The sequence below is a fragment of the Stegostoma tigrinum genome, chromosome 24 (genome assembly GCF_030684315.1).
Source record: "Stegostoma tigrinum isolate sSteTig4 chromosome 24, sSteTig4.hap1, whole genome shotgun sequence".
Lineage (NCBI taxonomy): Eukaryota > Metazoa > Chordata > Chondrichthyes > Orectolobiformes > Stegostomatidae > Stegostoma > Stegostoma tigrinum.
In genome coordinates, this window is record NC_081377.1 from 26553079 (window position 1) to 26580393 (window position 27315).

General features: G+C 40.7%; 2 protein-coding genes across 7 annotated transcripts in view; both read right to left on the reverse strand.

The window, feature by feature from the left end:
- LOC132205990 (amine sulfotransferase-like) overlaps nt 1–6420 on the reverse strand; it is a 31950-nt gene extending 25530 nt beyond the window's left edge. Inside the window, exon 1 of one of the 4 annotated variants that reach the window (XM_059654299.1) lies at nt 4175–6420. In XM_059654299.1, coding sequence (XP_059510282.1) covers nt 4175–4328 — 154 coding nt within the window. In that variant the 5' untranslated portion in view covers nt 4329–6420. Of the gene's footprint in view, nt 1–1339; nt 2233–4174 lie in introns of those variants that run through there. The other 3 variants (XM_059654301.1, XM_059654302.1, XM_059654300.1) reach the window with 3 other exon arrangements.
- Nucleotides 6421–7081: 661 nt separating this feature from the next.
- On the reverse strand, nt 7082–26955 carry LOC125465092 (amine sulfotransferase-like). 3 transcript variants are annotated; one of them, XM_059654296.1, is made up of 7 exons: nt 26745–26955; nt 24445–24606; nt 22617–22813; nt 18949–19075; nt 15878–15972; nt 11123–11300; nt 7082–10435 (listed from the first exon to the last, which is right to left on the reverse strand). In XM_059654296.1, the coding sequence occupies exons 1-7, from the start codon at nt 26938–26940 to the stop codon at nt 10296–10298; spliced, it is 1095 nt and encodes a 364-aa protein (XP_059510279.1). In that variant the 5' UTR covers nt 26941–26955; the 3' UTR covers nt 7082–10295. The 3 variants fall into 3 exon arrangements, with proteins under 3 accessions (XP_059510279.1, XP_059510280.1, XP_059510281.1); XM_059654297.1 differs by having other exon boundaries at nt 26702–26837; XM_059654298.1 differs by lacking the exon at nt 26745–26955 and adding an exon at nt 26163–26689.
- Nucleotides 26956–27315: the final 360 nt, after the last annotated feature.

Genomic DNA, 27315 nt, shown 5'->3' on the forward strand with positions numbered 1-27315 from the left:
CTGACTTCAGAAAGTGGAGTCGAGGTTGTGCTCATGCCTGTATCAACAGTGCTGAGATGGAGGTGGGTGGTCAAGTAAATATCAGCAACGACCTATCCTGGTCCATCACGCCAAAGCTAGATTCAGAAAAGTACACAAATACCTCTATTTCCTCAGAAGGGTAAGGAAATTCAGTATGTCTGCAATGACTCTTCACAATTTTTACAGATGCACCATAGAAAGCAACCTATCCAGATGCATCACAGCTTGGTTGGGAACCGGTCAGCCCAAGGCCACAAGAAATTACAGAGAGTTATGAATGCAGCCCAGTCGGTCATAACAAGTCACCATCCTTCCATTAACACTGTTCCTCTTCCTGCTGCCTTTGAAAAGCCGCCAACATGATTAAAGACGTACCCCACCCCAATAACACTCACTTCCAACGTCTTCCATTGGGTAGAAGATGCAAAAGTTTGAAAACATGTATCAAAGTACTTAACAACAGCTTCTTTCCTGCTGTCATCAGACTTATGTACAGACCTCTCATATGTTAGAGTTGATCTTTCTTTGCACTTTCTCTGTAGCTGAAACACCATATTCTGCATTCTGTTCCATTATCGTCACATATGTAAGGTATGATTTGTCTGGCTGGCACACAACACCATACTTTCCACCGTATCTCGGCACATGTGACAATAATAAATCAAATCAAAAATAGATATGAAAGCCACCTTAACTGCCTGATTTGAACTTACCACCACAATTCCAGATTGTGCATTCCATATGCTAACTACTCACTGTGTGAAAAAGCTTTGTCTTACCTCACATTTCCATCTTGATCCTTTTGCAGGTGGAAAAATTTATCTCCATTTACTCTGTACAGGCCCATTATGATTTTATAAACTTCTTTCAAATCTCCTCTTAACCTCCTCCTGTCCAACCAAAAATGATCCAACTTTGCCAATCTACTTTAACAATTGAAGTTTCTCATCCCTGGAATCAATCTTAGGATTCTTTTTCTTCGCTGTCTCCAATGTCTTCACATCCTTCCGAAGGTGCAGTGTGCAGAAATGTACACAGTACTCCAGCTGATGTCTAACTAGTAACATTTATATGTTCGAGATAACTTCCCTGCTTTTGTACCCATGTCTCCATTAAAAAAACCTCGAATACCCTGCACTTTGTGAGCAGCTCCCTGTACCTGTGTTGCCACCTTTAAAAACTTATGCATACACAGATCTCTGCCCCATTGCTTGTGCACAACCTTTAGAATAAAACCTTTGATATTATATGAACTTTCTGTATTCCTTGGACCAAAAAGCATTACTTCACATTTCTTGCTTTGAACTTCATCTACTACCTGCTTGCCCACTTCACCAAGTTCCTGTGGACCCACTACAAACCTGAAGTCTTACATCTCAATTTCTTCTCTGAATGCAGTTCTCATTCTCTCAAGAGCAGCAGCAGCTATCCTCGAGCTCCTCTGACTTCCCATCCTTCCTTGCACTGTTTGTCTTTCATTAATGACCTTGAACCTCCCCCACAACCATGACAATTCAGTTTCACGAACACAAATCCATAGAGGTACAGTGAGTGTCATTGCCAGTTTTATACAATTGCCTAATTTGACCAAAGTACAAGCTACAGTTAATAATGCAATCAAGAACAATTTTTTTTATATAAGAACACCACCAGTGTCAAACAACCAAACAATTAAATACTTCCATTCAAACCAGCAGCCCTTATCCTGACACTGGAGTTGCATCCCTTCCAGTCACTTGAAACCCAGATCTGTAAACTCATTTTAAATTGGAACAAACTGGTAACTTACTGAGATAGAAAATAGCACAAAGTTGCTTGAGTAATCACTACACCCTCCTTCATAGTTAATAGCAGATCATGCTTTTGCCCAGACACACTGGATGACCAAAACACACCTGATCCAACATAATATTAAGCATATTTTCCAGAGCCATCAGGCACATAATATCACCTGGCAATGTCATGGTGACACCAAACCTCTGGGCCAGAAGTTCCAGTGACTTTCAAGTCCTACCAGTGTCAATAACATGACCCAACAAGTTGATTAAAATAACTATCACCACGCTAAATTGTGATGGCACAACATCCATTTGCCAACATTAAATCAACCGTGACTTGAAAATCCTCATCAACCTTTCTGATTGTTCGACCCAAAAGCCTGAATGATCACAAAGTAGGTTGCCTTCCCCAATGATAGATCAAGCAACTTATTTACAATGAACTTTTTTCCAAATAAAGTTTGGAAGGTAAAATTTGGACTTCAGGCTTTTTTTTGATGATGGTCTCAATTCTTTCCAATTCAACACTCCTTGAACACCAAATTGTTGCTGTACTCAATTTCTTCCATCAGGGAAAGACGGAATTGTGAACAAATGAGGGCATGGCTGCAAGGTTTGTTTTCCGATTTCAACACAGATAAACTTAATGGACATGTGAGTTGTTCCCAATGTGCACAAATCTGATAACCGTCAACTGAACTCACAAATCATGATTTTGCAATCGTATACTAACCTGATGACACAGTAGTTGAACATCCAACTTTGGACTGTCCCAAAATTGGCTTCAAGCCACAACCCATAAAACAGCTGAAACTGCAATCTATGAAGGGTTTGCTCTTGCCAGTTTTACTCATGCAGGAAGAGAAAGGGAAGCTTGCGCATTATATCATTTTCAAGACTGGAGAAACTGTATCACAGTTTAATTCTTAAATAGTGGAGAACTTTGAACATAGATGATTATCTTCATTATGTGAAAGCACCAAATGGCAGCATTAAGAAAGCGTATCAGAAATGTGTTAATTCACAGATAATTATGTATGCTTTCTGGCTTTTGATAAATAAAAGTAAATGTAAACATTTAATCTTTGATTTACAATGGTGTTTTGTTGCATAGGTTTAGATTTTGTTACGTGACACTGCTTGAAGACGATTTCAAGACACAGCATGTACTAGCCAGATAGTAAATGGTGCATGTGCACCAAGCCGTTCCAATTGGTGCAGATCCTTGATGCTTCCATAACCCTGTCCAATTTAACTGCAGTCAGGCTTATCATGCAATTCATCTTCTCCAATGAACAATCCTCCGGTCGGAGAAAACTGAAAGTTTTAAGTTTGCCATTTGTTAAAGGCAACCTGGAGAATGAAAAGGTAGGTATACTTTTCTGTGGTATCCATTGGATACTCATGCTCAGGATTTTCAGAAAATTGACTTCAACCATTGCATCACATTTGCTACAATTCAGCTACTCATAGATAGAAGAACAAGGTTCATTTGCTTCCAATGGTTGGCACATGACCAGATAAACGTTTTTTTGCAGCAATAGACAAAAGTCTTCAAAGTTGTAAAATTATTCTAAAAAGTCTAAAAATTATTCCCCGGACCTGTCTGCTGGGCATGACGTAATTAGGATTGGCAGTGGAAGAATTTCCTTCATGTCACACACCCTTGTATTATTCTACTTGAACAACAAACACTGTCAGTTCGGTGGTTCCCAAGTCTCTTCTCCAACAGAACAAGAGACTTCATTGCATCTTGAGCGGGAGCTTGGACCCGGGGACTGTCGGGAAGCCGGTGAGTCAGAGATTTTTAAAACTTTAAAAGCTTACCTCGAGCGTCGGAGCCTTCCATTTCTGGTTACAGCAGCAGCAGCACCTCGGAGCAAAAGTTTCTGGAAAGGGAGGGACCTTTTATTTTCATCCCTCGGCTATATAAGTGATCGTTGTCTGAACCTCACCAATCCACCTCCTCTAACCTAATACACCAGGGACAAATCAAGTAAGCTTCTCTTTTTTTCACTTTCTGGGGATTAGCAGGGATGGCAGTGCAGCTAGAGGAATGCTCCTCCTGCATGATGTATGAGGTGAGAGACAACATTAGTGTCCCATCCAAATACGTCTGCAGGAAGTGCACCCAACTCTTGCTCCTCCAAGACCGCGTTAGGGAACTGGAGCGGGAGCTGGATGAACTTCGGATCAATCGGGAGGCAGAGTCAGTGATAGACAAGAGTTACAGGGAAGTAGTTACTCCTAAGCGTGAAGAAAGCTGGGTAACTGTTAGAAAGGGGAAAAAAGCAGACACTGCATGGATCCACCGTGGTCATTACCCTGAAAAACAAGTATACCATTTTGGACACGGTTGGCAGGGGACGACTTACCAGGAGCATGCACTGGTATGCAGGGGTGCAGGTCTCTGGCACGGAGTCTGTCCCTCTTGATGTTTTTGAGAAGGTGACCAAGCATGTGGATGAGAGAAGGGCCGTTGACGTGGTGTACATGGACTTCAGTAAAGCCTTTGATAAGGTTCCACATGGTAGGCTATTGGAGAAAATACAGAGGCACGGGATTGAGGGAAATTAAGCAGTTTGGATTAGAAGCTGGCTTTTTCGAAGAAGACAACGAGTGATGGTTGATGGAAAATCTTCAGCCTGGAGTCAGGTCACTTGTGGTGTGCCTCAAGGATCTGTTTTGGCACCACTGCTGTTTGTCACTTTTATAAATGACTTGGACGCAGGCAGAGGTGGATGGGTTTGTAAATTTGCAGATGACACTAAAGTCAGTGGAGTGGTGCACAGTGTGGAAGAATGTTGCAGGTTGCAGGGAGACTTGGATAAACTGCAGAATTGGGCTGAAAGGTGGCAAATGGAGTTCAATATGGATAAATGTGAGGCGATTCACTTTGGGAGGAATAATAGGAAGGCCGAATACCGGGTCAATGGAAAGTTTCTTGGGAGTGGGGATGTGCAGAGGGATCTTGGTGTCCATGTACATACATCCCTGAAAGTTGCGACCCAGGTTGATGGTGCTTTCAGGAAGGCCTACGGTGTGTTAGGTTTTATTGATAGAGGGATTGAGTTCTGGAGCCGTAATGTCATGCTGCAACTGTACAAAACACGAGTACGGCCTCATTTGGAATATTGCGTGCAATTTTGGTCGCCCCATTACAGGAAGGATGTGGAAACATTGGAGAAGGTGCAGAGGAGATTTACCAGGATGTTGCCTGGTCTGGAGTGCAGGCCCTCTGAATAAAGGCTGAGGGATTTGGGTCTGTTCTCATTGGAGAAAAGGAGGCTAAGAGGGGATTTAATAGAGACATACAAGATGATCAGATGATGAGATAGGGTGGACAGTGAGAGTCTTTTTCTGAGGATGATGACTTCAGCTTGTACAAGGGGGCACTTGAGGTACCAGTAATTCCCTTCAACATTAAGGCTGAACCATGTGTGGCTTCATCAAAACCTTCCCTCCAACATAAGGTCAGAACTAGGAATGTTCACTCATCGTGGAACAATGTTCAGCACCCGACACCACTCTTCTTATGCTGAAGCAGACCTTGACAAATGCAGGCTTGGATTGGCGACAGGCAAGCAAGATTCAGGCCACATAAGGGTCAAGCAATGACCAGCTCCAAAAAGAGAGCATCTAACCACCGCCCCTTTATATTCAATCGAATGATCATTGCTGAATCCTCCAACAACAACTTGTTGATTTTCAGAACTGGACTAGCCATATGAATAAATGAAGGAACTGCATAGGCTGAAGATCTGTAACAGAAATTGCTGGAGAAACTCAGCAGGTCTGACAACATCTGTGGAGAGAAAGCAGAGTTAATGTTTTGTGCCTGGTAACAATTCTTTGGAAGAAATACTACTGCCGCAAGTCACCAAACCTCCTCAATCAAAACACCTTCCAAAACCATAACCCATTTAACTCTCTGTCTCTTTGAAATATTTTTGTTGGTGAAGGCAAGTGCAGGATAAAGTTGGATCTGCTCCTTCCCTGCCCCTCAGAGGCTTCCAAATGGGCTGGGTAAAAGGCCTGCATCAGTTCTTGAGACTCCATCATAGTTACAATGAAATTTTAGTCCTTTCAACTTACACCTCTCATATCCCAGCCAAACCCCTTACCACCAGCAAACACCCACATGATTCAATACCAACTCATGTCCTCCACCCATCTCATAATTCTTCAAAGCACCATGGCAACTTAATGCCAACCCACCAATCACACTTGGCCAACTTACCCATCATCACCATGAACCATTCAGGAACCATCCTGAGGTGAAATAATATAAAAGTCGAAGTCTTGATTACAGCCTTCTGTACATTAAATGAAATTGTCCCATTCATGAAAGCCTATTTAAACATTTAAAAAGGCAAACCTTTATTCATAATCTAACAGCAAAGGCAGCTAATAGGATAATTGAGCTGGGTTGGTCTGGTGGCTCAGTGGTTAGCACTGCAGCCTCACAGCGCCAGAGACCTGGGATCGATTCGAGCCTTGGGCGACTCTCTGTGCGGAGTTTGCACATTCTCCCCGTGTCTGCATGGGTTTCCTCCGGGTGCTCCGGTTTCCTCCCGCAGTCCAAAGATGTGCAGGCTAGGTGGATCGGCCATGCTAAATTGCCCGTAGTGTTCATGGGTGTGTGGGCTATAGGGGGGAGGGTCTGGGTGGGATGCTTCAATGGGCAGTGTGGACTTGTTGGGCCAAGGGGCCTGTTTCCGCATTGTAGGGATTCTAATCTGATCTGTAATTCTCATGAATTTAGAATTCCCTAACTAGATAATTATAGATGGTGAAAAACAATACAGTATTCATCGATGTCCTTTAGTAATTGCTAACAAACAGCTGAAACAGAGTTTTTCCAATCTCATTGACAGACAGCCTTTTAAAAAGAAAATTAAAGAGTTTGGGATTTACATGTCTCATGACAGTTTTCCATCCTTCAAGACCATTCATACCTGACCTATAAATTTGTGACTACGGTGCAATGGATTAAGGGCCATGCTGCACTGAGCACTCTGTTTAAAAGTGTCGACTAAGTTTGGGTTTCCCTGATGTGATTCACTATTTCCTCTACAGGAAAACATAATGTGATCGGTTTGTCAGAGGGTGGCGCTTCATCGTCCAAGTGCCACCTGCCAGTTTAGAGGTCTGAGAAGTTCTCTGTGCTTCCTTAAAATCTGGTAGTAAAGTGTCATTTCAGTTTCTAATTTTGATTTCATCATTATCCTTCACTGGAAAAGAGAATGTGTGCTTAAATCAATAAACAAGAATGATGAAAATATTTATAAAGTGAGTATACGATTTATTCTTAAAATACAGAAAATGCAATATTTGATAAAAATTGTCAATTAATTATCGAACTTTTATGAAGTAGTTATATTGATATTCACATAAGTATTCGATAAGGAAGAGTAGTTTGATCAAACTTAGTGTGATACAGCCGACTCTCGCAGCACCTCATCAATGTCTGAAGATTACTCTCTTGGCTACCATTATAGAAAAAGGCTTCAATGAATTGATGAATAGATCCGGGAAAGCAGCCCAAAAGAGTACTATCCTGTAGAAGTTGGCATATAAATTGAAAAACAAAGTCTTCCAAATGCAGGGATCCACTTATACACCAAATATACAAGTGAACCATCCCATGCGTATGAGTTCTGACGAAGCGTCACCGGACCCAAAACATTAACTCTGTTTTTTCCTTCACAGATAGTGCCAGACCTGCTGAACATTTCCAGCAACTTTGTGTTTGTACCCCATGTGCACGAGTGGTCACTTTTTAAAATATCATTGGTATTCAATGAAAGGAGTGGTGTGGTCTGAATTTTCAGCGGATTTTCTGAAAACAACCTGTCTTGCCTGCTCGGGTATTTACATCAATTTTGAGGTACCAAGGAGATAGTACACATTTGACAAATGAAACATTGAGATCAGCTACCAATTATGCAAATTTATTCTGGCTGTAAAGGAGCTGTAAAATCTAAATGCTTATATATATGTGAATGATTGAGACTAAAATATGTAAATATTGGTGATATACGCTTAAATTTAGAGGAGACTATTAAGAAGTTCGCAGAAAAGAAGTTTAGCTAATAGTGAGAGAAAGCTGCAGATTGCAGGAATATATTAATAGGCTGGTCAGCAACACTCAAAATACTTGGGAAGGTGGGGGAATTTATCTCAAAATCCTCTCAAAAGACCTGGGAATATTTTGTCACAGGAGAACAATTGGGCGTAAAGCTATCCCATCAACAGAATGGACAATATCATTGAGGAGCTGCGCCTCCAATCACAGGCTGACTCTCACTTGCAAACATGGGAGGGGAGCAGTCTGCAACTGAATCATCAGTGAGGTGAGTGGGAGCAGTCAGCAAGGCTGCAAAGCTGAAGTCTGTGGGAATGGAAGGTGACGCCAGGGCCCGCGGAGCAAAGCTACCAGTCCTGGAATCTGGAAAGAAGTGTAGCTGCAGAGTAGCGAGGGAATGAGAAAGTGGTTCAGAGGGAAATACAAAGTGACGGTGAGAAGCTACAACAGGGTGGGGGAAGAGGAGCTATAAAGGTAAGGAAAGAGGAGTTGCAAATTTATACCTTTTCCCTAGAAAGCGGTGAAGTTATTGTTAAGAACACAGTCAATTGACTAATTTTTAACATTAAACAGTTCTACTTCATTAAAACATTTTTTATGTCACTTAAGGTACAGTCACCATGTCAATAACAAAGATGCAACTGTTTCGTTGAGACCTCGTCAGTCTGTGGGAAGCTTGTTTCAGGTTTTTTTTAATGTGCAGCAGCGTGTACAAGTTATTCTTTTGCATGGAAGACTTATATTGCTAAAGTTTGTTGAGTGTCTCTTCCCAATTTAAATACTGCAGTGCCCAGGAGATTAATGATTTCATGAAATGTCATGGCTTTAAGTTTACTAGGCTCAGGCTAAGTGAGGGTATTGTTGAATTTGAGGAGCACAGTGGCTCAGTGGTTAGCACCGCAACCTCACAGCACCAGGGACCTGGGTTCGATTCCAGCCTCTGGGAACTGTCTGTGCGGAGTTTGCACGTTCTCCCCGTGTCTGCATGGGTTTTGTCCGGTTGATCTGGTTTCCTCCCACAGCTCAAAGATGTACGGGCTAGGTGGATTGGCCATGCTAAATTGCCCATAGTGTTCAGAGATGTGTGGGTTATAGGGGGATGGGTCTGGGTGGCATGCTCCAAGGGGCGGTGTGGACTTGTTGGGCGAAAGGGCCTGTTTCCACACTGTAGGGAATCTAATCTAATCTAATTCATCTAATTCTGAGAGTTCAGATACTCCAAATGTCAGCAAGAATATCCCATGCGTTAAGATAAATCAAGAAGTTACTTTGTGACTTAATTAACAAATAAAGGAGTAATTGAGGATGAGAAAGGAACTCCTGTACATCAATCCATCGCCCTGAAAATCCAAAAATAATCCTGAAGAAATGTCGAAAGAAGCTGTTGAAAAATAAAATATTTTGACACCAACTGGTCAGATGAGCAAATTGAATTTAATATGAAGAAGTGGTATTTGGAACTCTATTTTTGGAGAAATCAAATTAATATCCATAAATGGTACTGAAAGGTTTAGAGGAAACAAAGGACCTCAGAGTGTTTGGCCACAGATTCTAAAAGATAGCTGGGCAGGTAGGTGAAATGGTTCAGAAGAGATGCATGTGGTCTTTCTTTATTATTATGGGGAGGCTGCGACATGATGGTCATGTCACTGGAGTAGAAATCCAGAAGTGGAGGCTAAGATTCTGAAAACAGGGGTCAAAATTCCAACAACTGCCAGCCTTGTCAGATTTGGGATAAGTGAGGCAGGATTTTAAGTGAAGGGTTTATTGGGGTAAAGCAATGGAAAGCCAGCCAGAAATTCCTTCGAATAGTTGAGTTTGGAAGTAAAATGAAATGGTTGGATCCAAAAGAAAGTTCTTGTTTATTGCAAAGGGAAGTGAATACAAAAATTGAGAGGTTATTCTTCAGTTATACTGGTCACTCGTGAGGCCACATTCAAGTACTGTCTACAGTATTGGTCTCCTTATTTAAGGAAGGATGCAGATGCATTGGAAACAGAACAGAGAAGGTTTATCAAATGAATCAAAGATCACACAAGGAGACATTGGACAGGGTGGACTTGTAGTTCATGGAGTTTAGAAAATGAAGAGGTAACTTGACTGAAATAGACAAGATCCCAAAGGGTCTTGTTAGATTTGATGTGGAATGGATACTTTCCACTACTGGAGAATTTACAATTACGAGTCTTTGTTTAAAAATGGACGGTAGCTTATTTGAAATTCTCTTCCTTGAAAGGTAGTGGAATCAGAGCCTTTGAGTATTTTTAAGTCAGGGATGGATAGATTCTTGATGAACAAGGGGGTCACTTCCTATACTATCTTTGCATGCCCGTACTGGATACATCAGGAAAAGTTCTATAGAAAGATATTGGAGAATCACAATCGGCAATATTTAAATTTTAAAATTACTACTTATTTGGGAATGAAGTCTGATCGTTCACATCACTGTCAAACTTCAGAGGGAAGTCTCCCATTTTCTCCTGGTAGATGGAATCAAACCACTCATTCTGAGACACAAGAAAGTGATTCTTCCAGTCTCCAGTAATTCCTAAAACCAAATAATCAGACATTAAACATTTAATAACATGTACACTACAAATATGCACTATATGTAGATAATTTAATTTTAAAATTAACAACAGATTAACAATTCCAACTGTTTAATACATATAGAATATAACACATCAGTGCAAATCTGAAGCAGACACATAGACGGTATCGTTCTTTGATAGACCATCACTAACAAGGTGATCATTGAAAGTTCAATTCAGAAAAGCACACAGCATTAGAATTAATACATCCATGGAGTGCCACCAGTGATTTCCTGAGATGGCCTTTTGTGGGTAATGTTACTGCAATATGTATGGATTTTGGAATCACACCGATGGAGTGCAACTAAAGATCTACTGTGAACCATTCCTGCCTACTTTGAAATGTTCTACATTAACACTAGTGCTATTTTGCTGTGAAGCGATTTTGTTTCTGAATTTTAGGTAAAACTCTAATCCAATTTCATGTACTCACTGGAAAATACAAGCATTTTAAAAAATCTAAGACACCATGCTTGAAGAACATTAATGGATCATGCACAATTCAGTCAATTATTTTTACATATTTTCTACTCTTTAAAATTTCTCATCAGTAAAAATAAGGACTGAATAAGTAACAATCTTTCAAACAACCACAAAGCTGATATATACTCTCCTAGTTTTCTTGTGATCAATGCATTACTCACCTTTTCTATAAAAAGAGCCACTCTCAGTATTGAACAACTCTGATACACCTTGGTAGTTTGTTCGAGGATCTTCTTTCATACATTTAAATGTGCATTGATTCAAAATTGACTCCAAGGTTTCTCCGTCCAACTTTTTATTCAGAAAAGATGCAACTTTTTGGACAACATTCCGGAGATCCTTCAACAATTCAAAATAATGTTATTTTTATTCAAATTCAATCTAAAGCAGAAATCTTTTCTAACACTGATAAATGTAATAGCATTCTCCTATTAATAATACATACATTGATGAACAAACTTAGCAATACAATTTTTAATGAAATCATAAAATTTGTATTCTGCCTCTTAATGATTATAATTCAAAGATTTTTTCAACGTGGTCATGATCAGTGACTCAGTAATTGGTAGCCAGTGTGGGCCAGAGGCATTCACATTTATGGGTTCAAGCCACAGTCCAAACACTTGAGAACGCAGTCCAGATCTGCCATTTCAATTCAGTGGTGAGGGTGTACCACACCATTTGAAATGCAGTCATGGGAAGAGCTGTTACAATAAGGTCTTGTTTCTCTCTTTAGGTGATGTAAAGGATGTTTAGAATTATTTTGAGAAGAATAAGGGAATAGTCCTGACTCTCCCAATAAATTACACAAGATGGCCCCAAATTAGTTTTTCTCACAATTTGCTTTATCCCACTGTATATTCTGAATGTAAGATTCAGGCTAAGATGAAAATGACCCCTGTTTGCCTGAAAAGTTGATTGTAGATCTTCTTTCCCAGCCATTTGAGGCCAAGAATTGTCAAACTTGACTTGATCTCATTACAGTTATCGCCAAGATTAACTGGAGAACCATATGAGATTAAAGTCAAAGGAAAATGCCATTTGATCAATTGTGTCTGTACTTACTCTTTGTGAGAAGTATTCAAAACTAATCTCACTTTCTACACACTCCGATCGGTCAAGATTCCATTGAGCCCAGGGCATCTTGCCCACTGTTTCAATCAAGTTGCCGCTTACTCGTCTAAATTCCAGTGGATATGAGCCCAGCCTGTCCACCATTACCCACAAGAGAACAAACAAATTCCAGGCATTGGTCTAGCAAACCTTCTTTGAACTGTTACCAATGTATTCCTCCAATAAGGTGACAAATATTGCACAGAATGGTCTCTATAATGTCCTGTAGAAATGAAACAGAACCTCATTCAGAGAGAGCAAGAACTGCAGATGCTAGAGTTAGAGATAACACAAGGTGCTGTAGGAACACATCAGGCCAGGCAGTATCAGAGGAGCAGGAAAGTTCACGTTTCAGGTCAGAAATGGGGAGGGGAAAGGGAGCTGGGAAATAAATAGACAGAGAAGGGGTGGGACTGGGGAAGATAAGTGGGATTGTGACAGGTGAGTGCAGGTAAGGAGTGGTGGGGATGGTTCTGTTGGATGGGAGGGGCAGATAGATGGGAGAGAAGATGGACAGTTGCATCAGGTCAAGGAGGTGAGGAAGTGAGGGAGGGTTGGACATAGGTTGAGGTCGGAGATGGGGAGATTTTAAAATATGGTGAAATCCATGTTTAGGCCATCAAGCTGTAGGCTACTGAGGTGGAATATGAGGTGTTGGCCCTCCAGTTTGCGGGTGGTATCATTGTGATACTAGAGGAGAACCAAGATGGACAGGTCACACAGGGAGTGGGAGAAGGATTTAAAATGGTTGGCAACCAGAATGTGTTGTCGCTTGTCACGAACAAAGTGCAGATGCTTTACAAAACGGTCTCCAAGCCTTTGGTTGGTCTCAAGAAGTAGAGGAGGCCACATCGGGTGCTGCAGATGCAGGAGACCAAGTGTGTGTGCATGTGCAGGTGAACCTCTGTCTGATATGGAAGGTTTGTTTGTGCTTTGAATGGAAGTGTCGGGGTAGTGTAGGGGAAGGTGTAGCACTTCCTGCAATTGCAGTGAAAGTGCCAGGGTTGGTGAGGTTTGTGAGGAGTGTGGAGCGGACAAGTGAGTCGCAGAGGGAGCAGTCTCTACAAAAAGCAGAAAAGGGTGGGGTTTGGTTGTGGGGTCAGATTGTAGGAGGCAGAAGTGACAGAGAATGATACTTTGGATGCGGAGGTAAGTAGGGTGATATGTGAGGACAATGGGGGGTTCTGTCTTTATTTTTGTTGGGCGTGTGAGTGCAGAAGTGCAGGAAATGCGAGAGATGCAGTTGAGCACGTTTTCAATCACCAGAAAAGAGATATTACTGTCCTTGAAGTAGGAGGACAGCTGGCATGTTTGGGAGTGGAACAGCACATCTTGGGAGCTGTCATGGCAGATGCAGAGGAATTGGGAGTAGGGGATCGCATTCGTGCAGGAAGGTGGGTGAGACGAGGTGCAGTCCAATGTAGCCTCGCTACTTTGTTTCTTGTGAACTACCAACCTATATCTAGGCCAGTATATTGCCTCTTAAACTGTGAGCTTTAATTTTCTGCAATAGTATTTAAAGTGGCACTTTACCAACTCCCTTCAGGAAATCTACAAAAAGTATGTCCACTGATTCCTGTTTATTCACTGCAGACATTACTTCTTCAAAGAACTCCAGTAAATCAATTAATAACCAAATAACACTATTCACTCCTCCTGATTGTTTTGAATTTCTCTATTTGCCCTGCTATAATGTATTTATTCATAGCTGCTGGTGTTGTTCCAATGCTTTAGAGTGCCGACTGGAGGTAATTTGCATATCCACTCAATGCTGTAAGCACCTCAACCAGGAGCAAGATGATTGAATCTGACACCCATTGCCTCATGTATCAGTTTGTGATGTGGGACTTCTTTATACCACAGTTCTGCTCCCTCCGCAATTGGCTGGTCACATGGGACTCTTGTCTGGGACTGCTACCTCGTGGTAGGACGCCTGTGCATGATGCCTTTTAATGTGGGGGAGATGATATACAGACAGCTACCACAAGGACCCTGACAGACAGGGGTCGAAGCCCAGTGACATGGAGACCATGGGAGCCCTTCTCTGTTACGGTCTTCATTCACCTTCACAACCATTGTGATGCTCTAATTTAAATTCAGCTACCATCCGCCACCTGCTCTATCGTTGAAGTCTTCATGCTTTGACTGGAACCTCCCCCTTGACCTTAAATGGGTGACCCTGCCAGGACCCATGCTCCAGACAGTTTAGAATCATAGAATAGGAGTCCTATAGTGTGGAAAATGGCCCTTCGACCCCCCTAACGTCCCTAATCTACACATCTCTGTGGGCAATTTAGCATGGCCAATCCAGCTAACCTGCACATCTTTGGATTGTGGGAGGAAACTAGAGCACCCGGAGGAAACCCACGCAGACCCAGGGAGAATGTGCAAACTCCACACAGTCGCCTGAGGTTGAGAAACGAACACTGATTCCTGGAGTTATGAGGGAGCAGTGCTAACCACTGAGCCACCGTGCTGCTCTGTGCTTCCTAGGTACACACAAGAGAACAGCTTCTAACTATTTATCTTCTCCAGGGTGGGAAGGTGGTTCAGTGGTTAGCACTGCTGCTTCACAGTTCCAGGTACCTGGCATCAATTTCAACCTTGGGCAACTGTGTGGAGTTTTCACATTCTCCCCATGTCTGCATGGGTTTCCTTCTGGTGCTCCAGTTTCCTCTCATCGTCCCAAGGTATGCAGGCTAGGTGGATTGGTCATGCTAAATTGCCTGTAGTGTTCAGGGATGTGTAGATTAGGTGGGCTTTCAGGGGTTGAGGTCTGGATGGGATGTTCTGAGGGTTTGTGTGGACTTGTTGGGCCGAAGGGCCTGATTCCACACTTTAGGGATTCTGTAATCTAAATATAAAGCTGCCTGGCTACGTTTTGGCATTTATCTCCTTTCCGTTTTTCTCATGGAACCTCCTCCAAATCTGGGGAATTTAGGAAAATTAAAGCCAATGTATCAACTATCTCATGAGTCACTTATTTTCAGAGCCAAAAGGAATTCCATCAGGACCCAGACACTTGTTCAATAATTTGCAAAGTACTACTTCTCTGATGTTGTAATTTACTTGAGTTCATCATTTCCTTATATTTCCTGATTTATCATTTCCTAAATAAATATTTTTCTCTCTTGCCATGTCTCTACTCTTTGATTAATCCCATCTTCATTATTATGATTCTTTGCCCTCATTATTTTGTACCATATCTTCTCTACTTCTCTACTTGCATGGCTCACTGGAAGGTTGGCCCCAGCAAGATTGAAGTATAGATCATCCCAGTAGTACAATGCTCAATTTCCCCAGTATTGATGCCAATGTCCCATGAAGCATGGCCCATGTATTAACATTAACTGGCCATTGTATGCTTTCTCATTTGCTATATATTTCTAACCCTATGGAAAGGTTTGCTGATTTCCTCCTTGGTTGTAGTTTAACCAATGGCACTGTCCACAAAACATGCTGCCAAATCTCACTTCTAGTGGTATAGTTTGAAGTAGTTTGTACTTTTCCCAAAATGGTAGCCATCTTGGCTTTTTTGATTCATTCATTAATGGGTTGTGGGTGCTGGTTCGAGTTGGGCCAGCAGTTATTGCCTGTTCGGAATAGAATTTCCCGTTCAATTTACATATTCAGAATTTTTCAGCATGTTCTTCAAAGTAAACATTCTAATTTATATAAAACCTGGACACAGAAGACTTAATGACATTATCCTTGCTGTAATTGTTGCAAGTACATGTAGCTGATGATTCATTCAGCATCTTTAATTACATTAATAACAGTATTTGTAAACAAATATCACTTACATTTATCATATCCTCATAAGCCACAAACAAGATGTTGAGTTCATCTTTCTGACCGTACCAGCCTTTGATATGTTCAAACCAAGATCCAAAAAACACTTCAAAAATGAGTACATACAGTGAGTCATCCACAAACATGCTTATAGTGCATTCACTTCTATCATTCCAAGTCATTAATACACATTGTAAATCATTGTGGCGTGCACTGATCACTGTGCCACTCAACTTTTCACAAGTTACCATTCCTATAAATGCTTAAATTGCTGTATTTTTTTGCCAATCCTCTGTTCATGCTGATGTACTAACTCCAATACCATGGGCTCTTATTATATGGCCTTATGTGCTCTACCTTATTGAATGCCTTTTGGAATCCCAAAGCTATCAGATCTCCTGGTTCCCTTTTATCAATCCTGCTTGTTACCTCCAGAACGTACTCTAATAAATTTGTTCGGCTTCATTTCCCTTTCATGGAGCCATGCTGACTCTACTTGAATATATCATGGATTCCTAAATTCTCCCCTATTACACAAAATACTTTAACATTTGCCTAATGACATGTGAAGCTATCAAATAAAAGCAAAATACTACAGATATTAGAAATTTGAAACAAAAACTACGTGCTGGAGGAACTGAGCAGGTCTGGCAGCATCTGTAGCAAGAGAAACTGAGGTAATTTGAGACCAATATTACTCTTTTTCAGAACTGAAAGGACCTGGAAAACTGTGGTTGTAAGGTTGTTGGCAGAAGGGGAGCAGGAGTGGATAGGTCAGATTGTGAGGCTTCCCCGAGCAAAAGACAAAGACTGATAGTGATGGTAAAGTGAAGTAGAGTGATAAATTGGGCATAAATGAATGTTTGAGGAGGAGAAAATGGGTCTGCTCTGCTGAAAGCAGTCAACAATACTCAGACATTGCCCGCAGAGGGATGGAAGAAGAATGGAGGACAGAGGCCATAGTTTGAAATCATGGAACTCATTATTGAGTCCAAGAGATGGTGAAGTGCCCAAGAGGAAACAGGTGTTAAGCCAACTGGCATATAGTTGCCTGTTTTGGCTTTTTTTCTCTCTCCTTCCCTTTTTGAAGTGTTTGCAGTGGCAGTTTTCTAAAGATTCCTGAACAACTCCTATCAGTGTGTCCACTATCTCTGTCGCTACTTCCTTTAATATCCTTGGACCCATCAGGTCCAAGAGAGTAATCAACCTTTCGGACCATTGATTTACTGCATACCTTTTAATCTAATGATAGTTATTCTATGTTATTTGCTCCTGTCTTTTAGCACTTTGACTATTTCACATTTTGGGAATGCTATTTGTGCTTTCTACTGTAAAGATTGACACAAAGTATTATTCAACTGCTGACCCTTTTTCTTTGTTCCATGTTCTTACTTTGCCAGTCTTGTTCGCTAAAAGGGCTTATGTTCGTTTTGGACTCTCTCTTCCTTTTTTATATATTTCAAGAAGCTCTTGTTATTTACTTTTATAGTACTTGCCAGATTGCCTTCAGTTCATTTTCTCTGTCAATTATTATTTAGTCTTTGTTGACTTTTCAGACTTTTCTGATCCTGTAGTTCACTACTAAACATTGCCACATTGTGAAGGGTCCAGACCCAAAATATCAGCCTTCCATCTCCTCTGATACTGCTTCGCCCGCTGTGTTCATCTAGCTCTATACCTTATTATCTCTAATGCCACATTGTTTTTTTTTTGACTTTCAATTGGATCCAAATCCTTAACTTCCTTGGTGAACCATGGTTCATTTATCCCCTTCCTAGGATTCTTCTTCCTCATTGGAATATGTTTTCGCTGTGAGTCATGAGTATTTTTTAAAGTGTCTGCCATTCTTCATCACCTACCTTTTCTGCTAAACTACTTTCCCAGTGCACCCCAGTCCACTGTGCCCATATTCCATTGTAATTGCTCTGATTTAAGTTTAGCACAGTTATTTCTGATGCAAGTTTCTCACTCTCAAACTGAATGTCAAATTCTACCATGTTAAGGTCACTCTTCTCCAAGGAATCTTTTCCTCTGAGCTCATTTATTAAACCTGCCTCATTACACATTACCAGATCAAAAATAACCTGATCCCTGGTTGGATTTTCAATATACTTTTCTAGAACACTCGATGAGTGCTTCCTTGTGGGTACATTTGCCCATTTGATTTTCCAAATCTGCTTGAAATTTAAAGGTACCATGGTTAATATCCTGCCTCTTTTACATGCCCTCATTATTTCCTGATTAACTCTGTCCTGCAGAATACCTCGTGTTAGAAGGCCTACAGACAACTACCACCAGTGTCTTCTTTCTGTTGTTACTTCCTACTTCCATCCATATGTATTCTGTACCATCCAATCCTAGATAATTTCCTGTTGCTACACTTATCATTTGTCTACAATCACCATCCTCCCTTCCTGTCTGACTTTTCAATTGTCATGTACCACTGAATATCCAGTTTCTAGCTTTGATCTCCATGCATCCATGTCTCTGTAATCATTATAGGATCATATACATTATCATCTATTTGTGGTATTAATTCATTTATTTTCTTCAAAATATACGTATATTTAAGGAAACAACCAGTAATTTTGACATTTTGCCATTTCTATCCTCTTTGACCCTCATTGCTTTTCTAAATATGCTTGTACACTCTGTCCAACTCTGAGTATTATTGCCACAATAATTTCCCTGCAATACCATCATATCATTTTGCTTTGTCAGCCTACATATTCCCCTGCCCAAGCCATCCTCATCAGCTGTTGTTGGCTGACCGTTTAAAGCTATGCTGAACTTTCTGGAAAATGGACCAATTCAACAAATATGAAGTGGAAGGCTGGAATAGCTGTTTGATGTCATGTTAGGACAAGCTGGGAGGCCTCTCTGCATGCACACATGTTAATTCCTGTATATAGAGATGAGTGTGGCCTCATCAAGAGTAGCTAAAAGTGCTGCTTTCATCACTTTGAAGGTTTCAGCTTCTGGAGCTGAATTTCAAGCCTGAGGATTCTTAAATGAATTAAAACAAAGTAATAGCATGATACATTTAATATGAATCAAGTAAAACTTTAGGGAGAAAAAATACCATTTCCTTCAACAAATTGCTCCAAAAATTCCTGAAAATCCTTCGGTGCCTCCAAGAAACGGCTATATTTGTGAAAGTGGTATGATGACACAATCACATCCTTGGGATTTCTGGCAACATAAATAATCTGGATTTGGAAACAAATACAGGAACAGCCAAATCAGTTATCAGCTGCTGCTCATTCAGTTGTTTTCTCTACAGGGCAATAATTCACACAAATCATTCACTTTAGTGCATAAACAGAAATTGCTGGAAAAACTCAGCAGGGAAAGGGAAACAGTTAACATTTCGGGTTGAGTGTCCCGTCCTCAGAACTGGACCCAAAGTATTAACTTTGATTTCTCTCTACAAATGCTGCCAGACCTGCCAAGCTTTCCCAGCAATTTGTGTTTTTGTTTCTGATTTACAGTATCGGCAGGTCTTACAACTTTTAATTAGGTTTAGTGCACTTGTTTTCTCCTTGCTTGCTTCGTTCTTGTTATTTTGATTAAATTCTTCTATGCTTTTTCACATCTTATTTGTCTCTTGACAGAATGTATAAATAATACCCTTCATTGCAGAATGATTGTTTTGTGTCGAGGATAATAGGCCTTTGAAAGTACAAAAGTGACACTGAACCCATTTCCAAGATCATAACATATGGATTGAGAAGGACATTTTAATTCTTTCAGCCAGAAAGAGACACACGGCAAACAAATGATTGCCAGTCCTGTTTCCTGTATAGTGACTGTGTGTGAAAAACATTTCCTGATGATCAGTCCTAAATTTATCATCTGTCTTTTAAACTTGTGACTGCTTATTCTGTTCCCAATTTCGTTGAAAATAACTTTTGAAATTTACCACCTCCAGTTATTTCACGATATAACATTCATTTCTAAGTTAAACATGTAAAAAGAACATTTTTTCCAGTCTAAAAATAGTATCTCTACTCTTCACTCTTAACGTAGTACTCTACCAAAAGTATTGTCAACTTTACAGCATTTTTCTGCTTCTTCAAATCCCTTGTCCAATTTATGAGATGATTTCTGAGATGGTCATTCAATTCCATTTTCTTTTCCTCCCTTTGCAAGTGTACATTTTCTGCCTGTCTCTAATATCCATGGTGAGCTGTATTCTTGAACCAGTTAAAGTCTTTGTGATATTTCATGGCCTGTCAGGCAGGATTTTCGACCAGATCATTTTGTTCTATCAGTAAATTTGATCGATTTGAAAGTGAACTGCATGCCAAGTCATTGGAGAAAATATTACCCACGTAATATAGATGATTGTTTGTGCAGACTGCATATTAAGAAGAACAGAAGTCTGTGGTATATCAAGAAACATGCAAAAACTTGTAGACCTGTGCATTTATCCAAAACATCTTTGTTAATGTGGCTAAGATTCAAGCAGGTATGATATTTTAATATGTTAATATGCAATTAAATGGAGTACTAATCCTAGATTTGGTCTTTAGCTCCGTGTGCACAGGTTTCGTGGACCACCTGGAAAGTCCCAGGTAAGACAATGGGAATTAACACGGCTGAGCAATTGATCGGCAAGAAAGGCTTTAAGTACTGATATATGATATTGCTTCAGAGGTAATAGGAACTGAAGATGCTGGGGAATCTGAGATAACAAGGTCGAGAGCTGGATGAACACAGCAGACCTGAAGCGTCAGCTTTCCTGTTCCTATGATGCTGCTTGACCTGCTGTGTTCATCCAGCTCTATACCTTGTTATCTCATATGATATTGCTTCCATACTGAAGTGCAATAGCTTTGCTCACCAGACTTGTTCTTCGAGTGGTCATCACTCTTTGAGAGGTGATTTCCAGACCTTGGGAGGTCATTTGGGCTGTTTTGCCTTTAGTCTGCATTTTCCAGCTGACAGCCTTGTCATCAGCATGTCAGCTGTTCAGGAGGGTCTATTTTAGCAAGGGCCACAAATGGCTTCTCTTTAACTTCTCACCTCTGAGTGTAAAAAAGGGAATGAAGACAAAGCACTATGATACATGGGGCATACCGGCAGCAAATTAAAATTTTACACAGGATGGAACACCAGTGTTTAAGGAGACTCTGACTTTCTGCCTGCTGATTGCTGACAATTCCAAATGGACCACTGAAACCATTCAGTTTCACCTCAAGTACAGGTTGAGCAGATATCACACAAATACTGATATCATTCACCTCAAGACTACCCGCAGCATGAAAACAGCTTGTGGCCGGCTGAAAGGGTGGTGGCTGGTGCTATACCAGTGAACAAAAGTCAAAAGCAGCATTCTCTCTCCAATTTCCTCTGACATACAGATTATGCTTCAGCAAGTGCCTTTGATGCACTTATGAATGAGATCCAAAACAGGTTCACAGAGGTAGAGTCAGGAATAGTTTCATTTTTGACATCTGTCTCAAAAGTGGCCCTCAGACAGCTTCAGCTGATCAACTGAGATGGCAGCACGACAAGAAGGCCCAACAGCTGCCAACCTAATGCCAGCTGATGAAGGCGTCCAAACAGGCACAAAAACTGTTGAGATCCTGAAGAGGGTCAGGCAAGAGGAATTGGTCTTCTGAAGGCTGGTTCATGGCAGTGAGAGAGAGGTGATGCAGCTCATCCTTCCTGACAGCCTCACTTGGCAAGTGGTAGTTGATAGTGGTTCATGATCAAGCAAGACACCAAGCAACGGGTAAAATTACTGCCCTGACCAGACAGCAGTGTAACTCTTCCTGGGTGGCTGCAGGTATTGGTGGATATTGATGAAGTTGAGAAAGGTGTACTTTGGTCAAAGCAGGGAATCAGCTTCACTCTGGCATGGGATCCCTGGTTGTCAAAGAACCTCAAGTGGCTCTTGCAACGGATTTTCCAGACTTTGACCACAGCAATTAACTGGGCCAAGCAGGTTCTCATTCTCGTGGATGCTTTCAAGTTCACACAGGCCATTCCCAACTGTGACCAAAGGCCTAAATTATTGCCAACATGTTACTGTGTGATTGGTTTGTCTGTTTTGGAGTTCTGTGTTGGATTCACAGTGATCAAGTATGCAACTTCATAAGCAAGATCCTGGAGGAGCTTCACAAGGTCTACAAGCATCGCCAGAGACCATTGGAAAGTGCCAACTATTCAACCATACTCTACAAGTTGGCCTATGAACCTGTTCAGGGATGTTGTTGCACATCCATGGAGCAGGTGGCACTTGAACCCGGGGCTCTTGATCTACTTAGAAGTTGATAGCCTGAGAATAAAGAACAGGACATTCAAGGGGATTGCATTGTTTTAAGGCATCTTAAATGTTAATGCTGCAACAATGGCTCAACGTTTAATTTACACAAACTGAGGAAAATAGATGTACAGAGCTAACCTCATAAAGTTCTACTCTTCAGCTGAGTGAGTCACATTGAGGGAATATCCCCAGCATAGACAATGTTGAGACTAGGGGTTGAGCTACATTGATCGACTCTATTTCGCCACAATAGTTTTCAGTTATTACTTCCTCAAGAAGAAAATATATCACATTTTTGAAAGAACTATATCTAATTTGCTGCTAGAAATTAGAGGTACCATATGGTTCAAGCTTATTTTCTGTACATTTGAACTTAATCTGAAAAATAGATTGATACAGATACAGGTTAGTACAATGTCAATGTACCAAAGATCTTATTTTATTGCAATTATATTGAAAGTTGGTTTAAAACAAACCTTGTGCAATTTTTTTTTCACACTATTCGGCACCATTTGGTAGTTTAAGTGTGTTGTCAATAGTTGATAGTCTGTGCTTTCAGGGTTGAATCGGGTACTCTCTATCCATGGGGCTCTACGATAGAGGGTCACCTGTTTTGTGGACTCATTGTCGTTACATAAAATCAGACTAATCATCTGCTGCATCCAAGTAGTTCCTGAATGAGGGGGACACAATTAATTAATTAATTAATTACTTAATAGAAAAACAGGTGGAAAAAGGTGCCCTACCTTCCCGATCTCGGTGTGGGATGTTCATCATGCAATTTCTTTCTGACTTTAATCATAAGATTTGTAAACTTATTAGTAACAGCAATGTCATCAAATAAATAGCAACTCTTGTGTTCACGAGGGAGACTGTTCCATTCTTGCAGAATTAGTCCATTGAGTTGGGCAATCAGCCATGTTCATGAAGAATGGTAGAGCAGCCTCAAAGGGCCAAATTGCCTCCTTCTGCTCCCAGTTTCGATGTTTCTATGTTTAAAATTCTTTCCACCACTGTTTTTAAGGTTGATGCTAAGATATAATGTCATCAGTAAATACCTGTTTAGGTAAATTTAATAATTTACATTCTGAACAAACACTAGCTCCTGGCATCATCAGATGAGACTAAGGTTTCCATTTATATTTCATGTATCATAAGTTAAGTGGAATGACTATATATTAAGCCACATTAAATTATAATCGCATTCTACAATGAGGTAGTTTCTCCAGAAACATCACCTTGGAGCCCATTTTTATTTAACTACATTTTACTACAGATATTTCCTTGCAATCATTATTAGTTCTCCATTTGAGGCTTCAGATGGTAGACACGTCCTCGGATCACTCTAAGACTACAAAGTCGCAAGGAGCAATAAGTTCCTGGCCTCAGGCTGAGGTTTCTGTTCATAAAGCCAGCAAAGTGCCTGGAGTTAGGGCAAGAGCACAGTACTTAGATGAGAGAAGTTGGCAATACTATACATGCATCTTGGACATCCAGTATCAGAGAGAATGGAAAATGCTAAGACATGCTTTCGGGATGGGGGGTAGGGGGTGCGGGGTCAGCTGGCAACTGGACAGATCAGCCCATTCTGTCAGACACTGGGCCAATACATCTGTAAATCCTATGCCTTGTCTCTCAGTTTCTCCAATCATGAAGGAGACCAATGCCGAGAAAATTCTGCGATTAAGGAGATTCTTTATATTTGTTTGCATTTTTTTATATTAACCATGACATATTTGAGGATTTCATAAAGATAACTGGGCCATTATCTAAAATGTTCCATATGGTTACTGGAATGAGCTAGGGAATGAGACTTGGTGAATTGCTGTTGTAGCAAGCTAGCACAGGCTTGTTGGGCCTCCTAGGATGAAATCATTCCATAATTCTGTTGTTAGCTTCTTTCTCTTATTATAATAATTGCATGACACTTTCATGATGTTTTCCATCATGGACTAGCATTGGTTATGTAAGCCAACAAAGACACTACTGGTCCTGCCAGTGTAATCAGCAGAGACTGATTTCTGCTAATTTCTATAACTCCATTTAACATGAGGCATTGTGCATACCACCCAAGCCCAGGCATAACAGAATTCAGCCTTTATCAGAGACTGACATGTAAAGAGTATGGATGTCCTTTTACCACAGACTCACAGGTCACCTGTGTTCATGGGTTCAACCCCGACAGCGAGTGGCTCACAAACAGAAGTGAAAATTAAATGCACGTAAATACATGTTAAACATTATTTTGAAGTAGATATTCAGCAACTCTGGACACAACAATATTAAATCATGACAGTTTCTGACCAGATTTGGGGTAAGTGATGAGGAGTGGAATATCTGGATCGATGTTGAAATCTTTTAACCATTCAAGTCGCTCAACTGAGTGTAGCGATGAACAGAATATGATGCCATTGTGTTGAAAGTACTTAACCGTCTCTTCACTATTTTCCATCGTGGATTCTTTATCTAAAAAGAAAATGTTTACTTTAGGCTTTATTTTGCATATATTAGGAGCAGGCAATTGCAAAATCGATCCAGAATGTTACAATTTATTACAAGAATTATCACCCAGGCCTTTGCTTCAACAACTTGTGCCTTCTCGAAGCACAAAGTCAGGATGTTCAAATCTCTACCCGTTCGACATTACCCAAGGATTTCCAGGAGCTTATCTGAAAGCCTGGTAGGTTTGTTTTCCGCTACCCCACAGCACTCCTAGTCATCCCCTCACCCAATATTCATCTGTCCGCAAAGCTACCCACTACCTACCAACCAATTGCTCACTCACCCACATTTACCAGTTTCTTACTCACCCACCCAGTCACTAACAGGGAGTAACTGCTGGGCACTCTATCACACAAGAACAAAAGATAAATGGTACCACGTGTGCACGAGTGAAGCTCGCTGCTTTGTTTTTCTATCATGCTATAGGAACATGTGGTATTTCCCAATAACTAGTCCAGCAACATGTCACGGTGTCACAGAATTGATATAATGGAGAAGGAGTCCATCCAGGTCTGCACTGAACGCCTTTGATTTATTGTCAATTTCCTGATTTCTTCCCCTACCTCTGAACATTGATTATTCACATCAATTGATTATTCTGCCTTCCTCACTATATTCCAAACAAACTCATCTCCAAACTCCGAGGCTTAGGACTCTACTCCCACCTTTGTAAATGGATCCTTAGATACTTGGCCTGCAGACCACAATCAGTAAGAATTCACAATTACACCTTCTCTATAATAATCCTTAGCATTTGTAGCCTACAAGGTTTTGTTTACAGCCCCTTACTATACTCCTTATACACTCACGACACTGTGGCCAAATTCAGCTCTCACTCCATTTAAAAAAAGCACACAAATACCTCTATTTCCTCAGAAGGCTAAGGAAATTCAGTATGTCCGCAAAGACTCTTCACAATTTTTACAGATGCACCATAGAAAGCAACCTATCCAGATGCATCACAGCTTGGTTGGGAACCGGTCAGCCCAAGACCACAAGAAATTACAGAGAGTTATGAATGCAGCCCAGTCCATCATAACAAGTCACCATCCTTCCATTGACTCTGTTCCTCTTCCTGCTGCCTTGGAAAAGCAGCCAACAGGATTAAACATTTCCCCTCAAGCCAATAATACTCACTTCCAACCTCTTCCATTGGGTAGAAGATGCAAACGTTTGAAAACATGCAGCAAAATATTTCACAACAGCTTCTTTCCTGCTGTCATCAGACTATGTATATATATTATATATATTAGAGATGATCTTTCTCTGCACTTTCTCTGTAGCTGAAACACCATATTCTGCATTCTGTTCCATTATCCTCACATATGTAAGGTATGATTTGTCTGGTTGGCACACAACACCATACTTTCCACCGTATCTCGGCACACGTGACAATAATAAATCAAATCAAAAATAGATATGAAAGCCATCTCAAATGCCTGATTTGAAACTACCATCACAATTCCAGATAGTGCATTTCATATGCTAACTACTCACTGTGTGAAAAAGCTTTGTCTTACCTCACATTTGCATCTTGATCCTTTTGCAGGTGGAAAAATTGATTTCCATTTACTCTGCCCAGGGCTATTATGATTTTATAAACTTCTTTCAAATCACCTCTTAACCTTCTCCTGTCCAACCAAAAATGATCCAACTTTGCCAATCTACTTTAACAATTGAAGTTTCTCATCCCTGGAATCAATCTTAGGATTCTTTTTCTTCGCTGTCTCCAATTTCTTCACATCCTTCCGAAGGTGCAGTGTGCAGAAATGTACACAGTACTCCAGCTGATGTCTAACTAGTAACATTTATATGTTCGAGATAACTTCCCTGCTTTTGTACCCATGTCTCTATTTAAAAAACCTCGAATACCGTGCACTTTGTGAGCAGCTCTCTGTACCTGTGTTGCCACCTTTAAAAACTTATGCATACACAGATCTCTGCCCCATTGCTTGTGCACAACCTTTAGAATAAAACCTTTGATATTATCTGAACTTCCTGTATTCCTTGGACCAAAAAGCATTACTTCATATTTCTTGCTTTGAACTTCATCTCCTACCTGCTTGCCCACTTCACCAAGTTCCTGTGGGCCCACTACAAACCTGAAGTCTCACATCTCAATTTCTCTCTGAACGCAGTTCTCATTCTCTCAGTAGCAGCAGCAGCTATCCTCGAGCTCCTCTGACTTCCCGTCCTTCCTTGCACTGTTTGTCTTTCATTAATGACCTTGAACCTCCCCCACAACCATGACAATTCAGTTTCACGAACACAAATCCATAGAGGTACAGTGAGTGTCATTGCCAGTTTTATACAATTGCCTAATTTGACCAAAGTACAAGCTACAGTTAATAATGCAATCAAGAACAATTTTTTTTATATAAGAACACCACCAGTGTCAAACAACCAAACAATTAAATACTTCCATTCAAACCAGCAGCCCTTATCCTGACACTGGAGTTGCATCCCTTCCAGTCACTTGAAACCCAGATCTGTAAACTCATTTTAAATTGGAACAAACTGGTAACTTACTGAGATAGAAAATAGCACAAAGTTGCTTGAGTAATCACTACACCCTCCTTCATAGTTAATAGCAGATCATGCTTTTGCCCAGACACACTGGATGACCAAAACACACCTGATCCAACATAATATTAAGCATATTTTCCAGAGCCA

Excerpts from the sequence above, each read along its gene's own strand:
- LOC125465092 (XM_059654296.1), bottom strand. The coding sequence starts at position 26,940 with ATGACACTCACTGTACCTCTATGGATTTGTGTTCGTGAAACTGAATTG. Across the intron at positions 24,607-26,744 it reads ATTGAGATGTGAGACTTCAG|ATAAAGAATCCACGATGGAA; the intron begins GTTTGTAGTGGG and ends TTTTCTTTTTAG. Across the intron at positions 22,814-24,444 it reads CATCACTTACCCCAAATCTG|GAACTACTTGGATGCAGCAG; the intron begins GTCAGAAACTGT and ends CCCCTCATTCAG.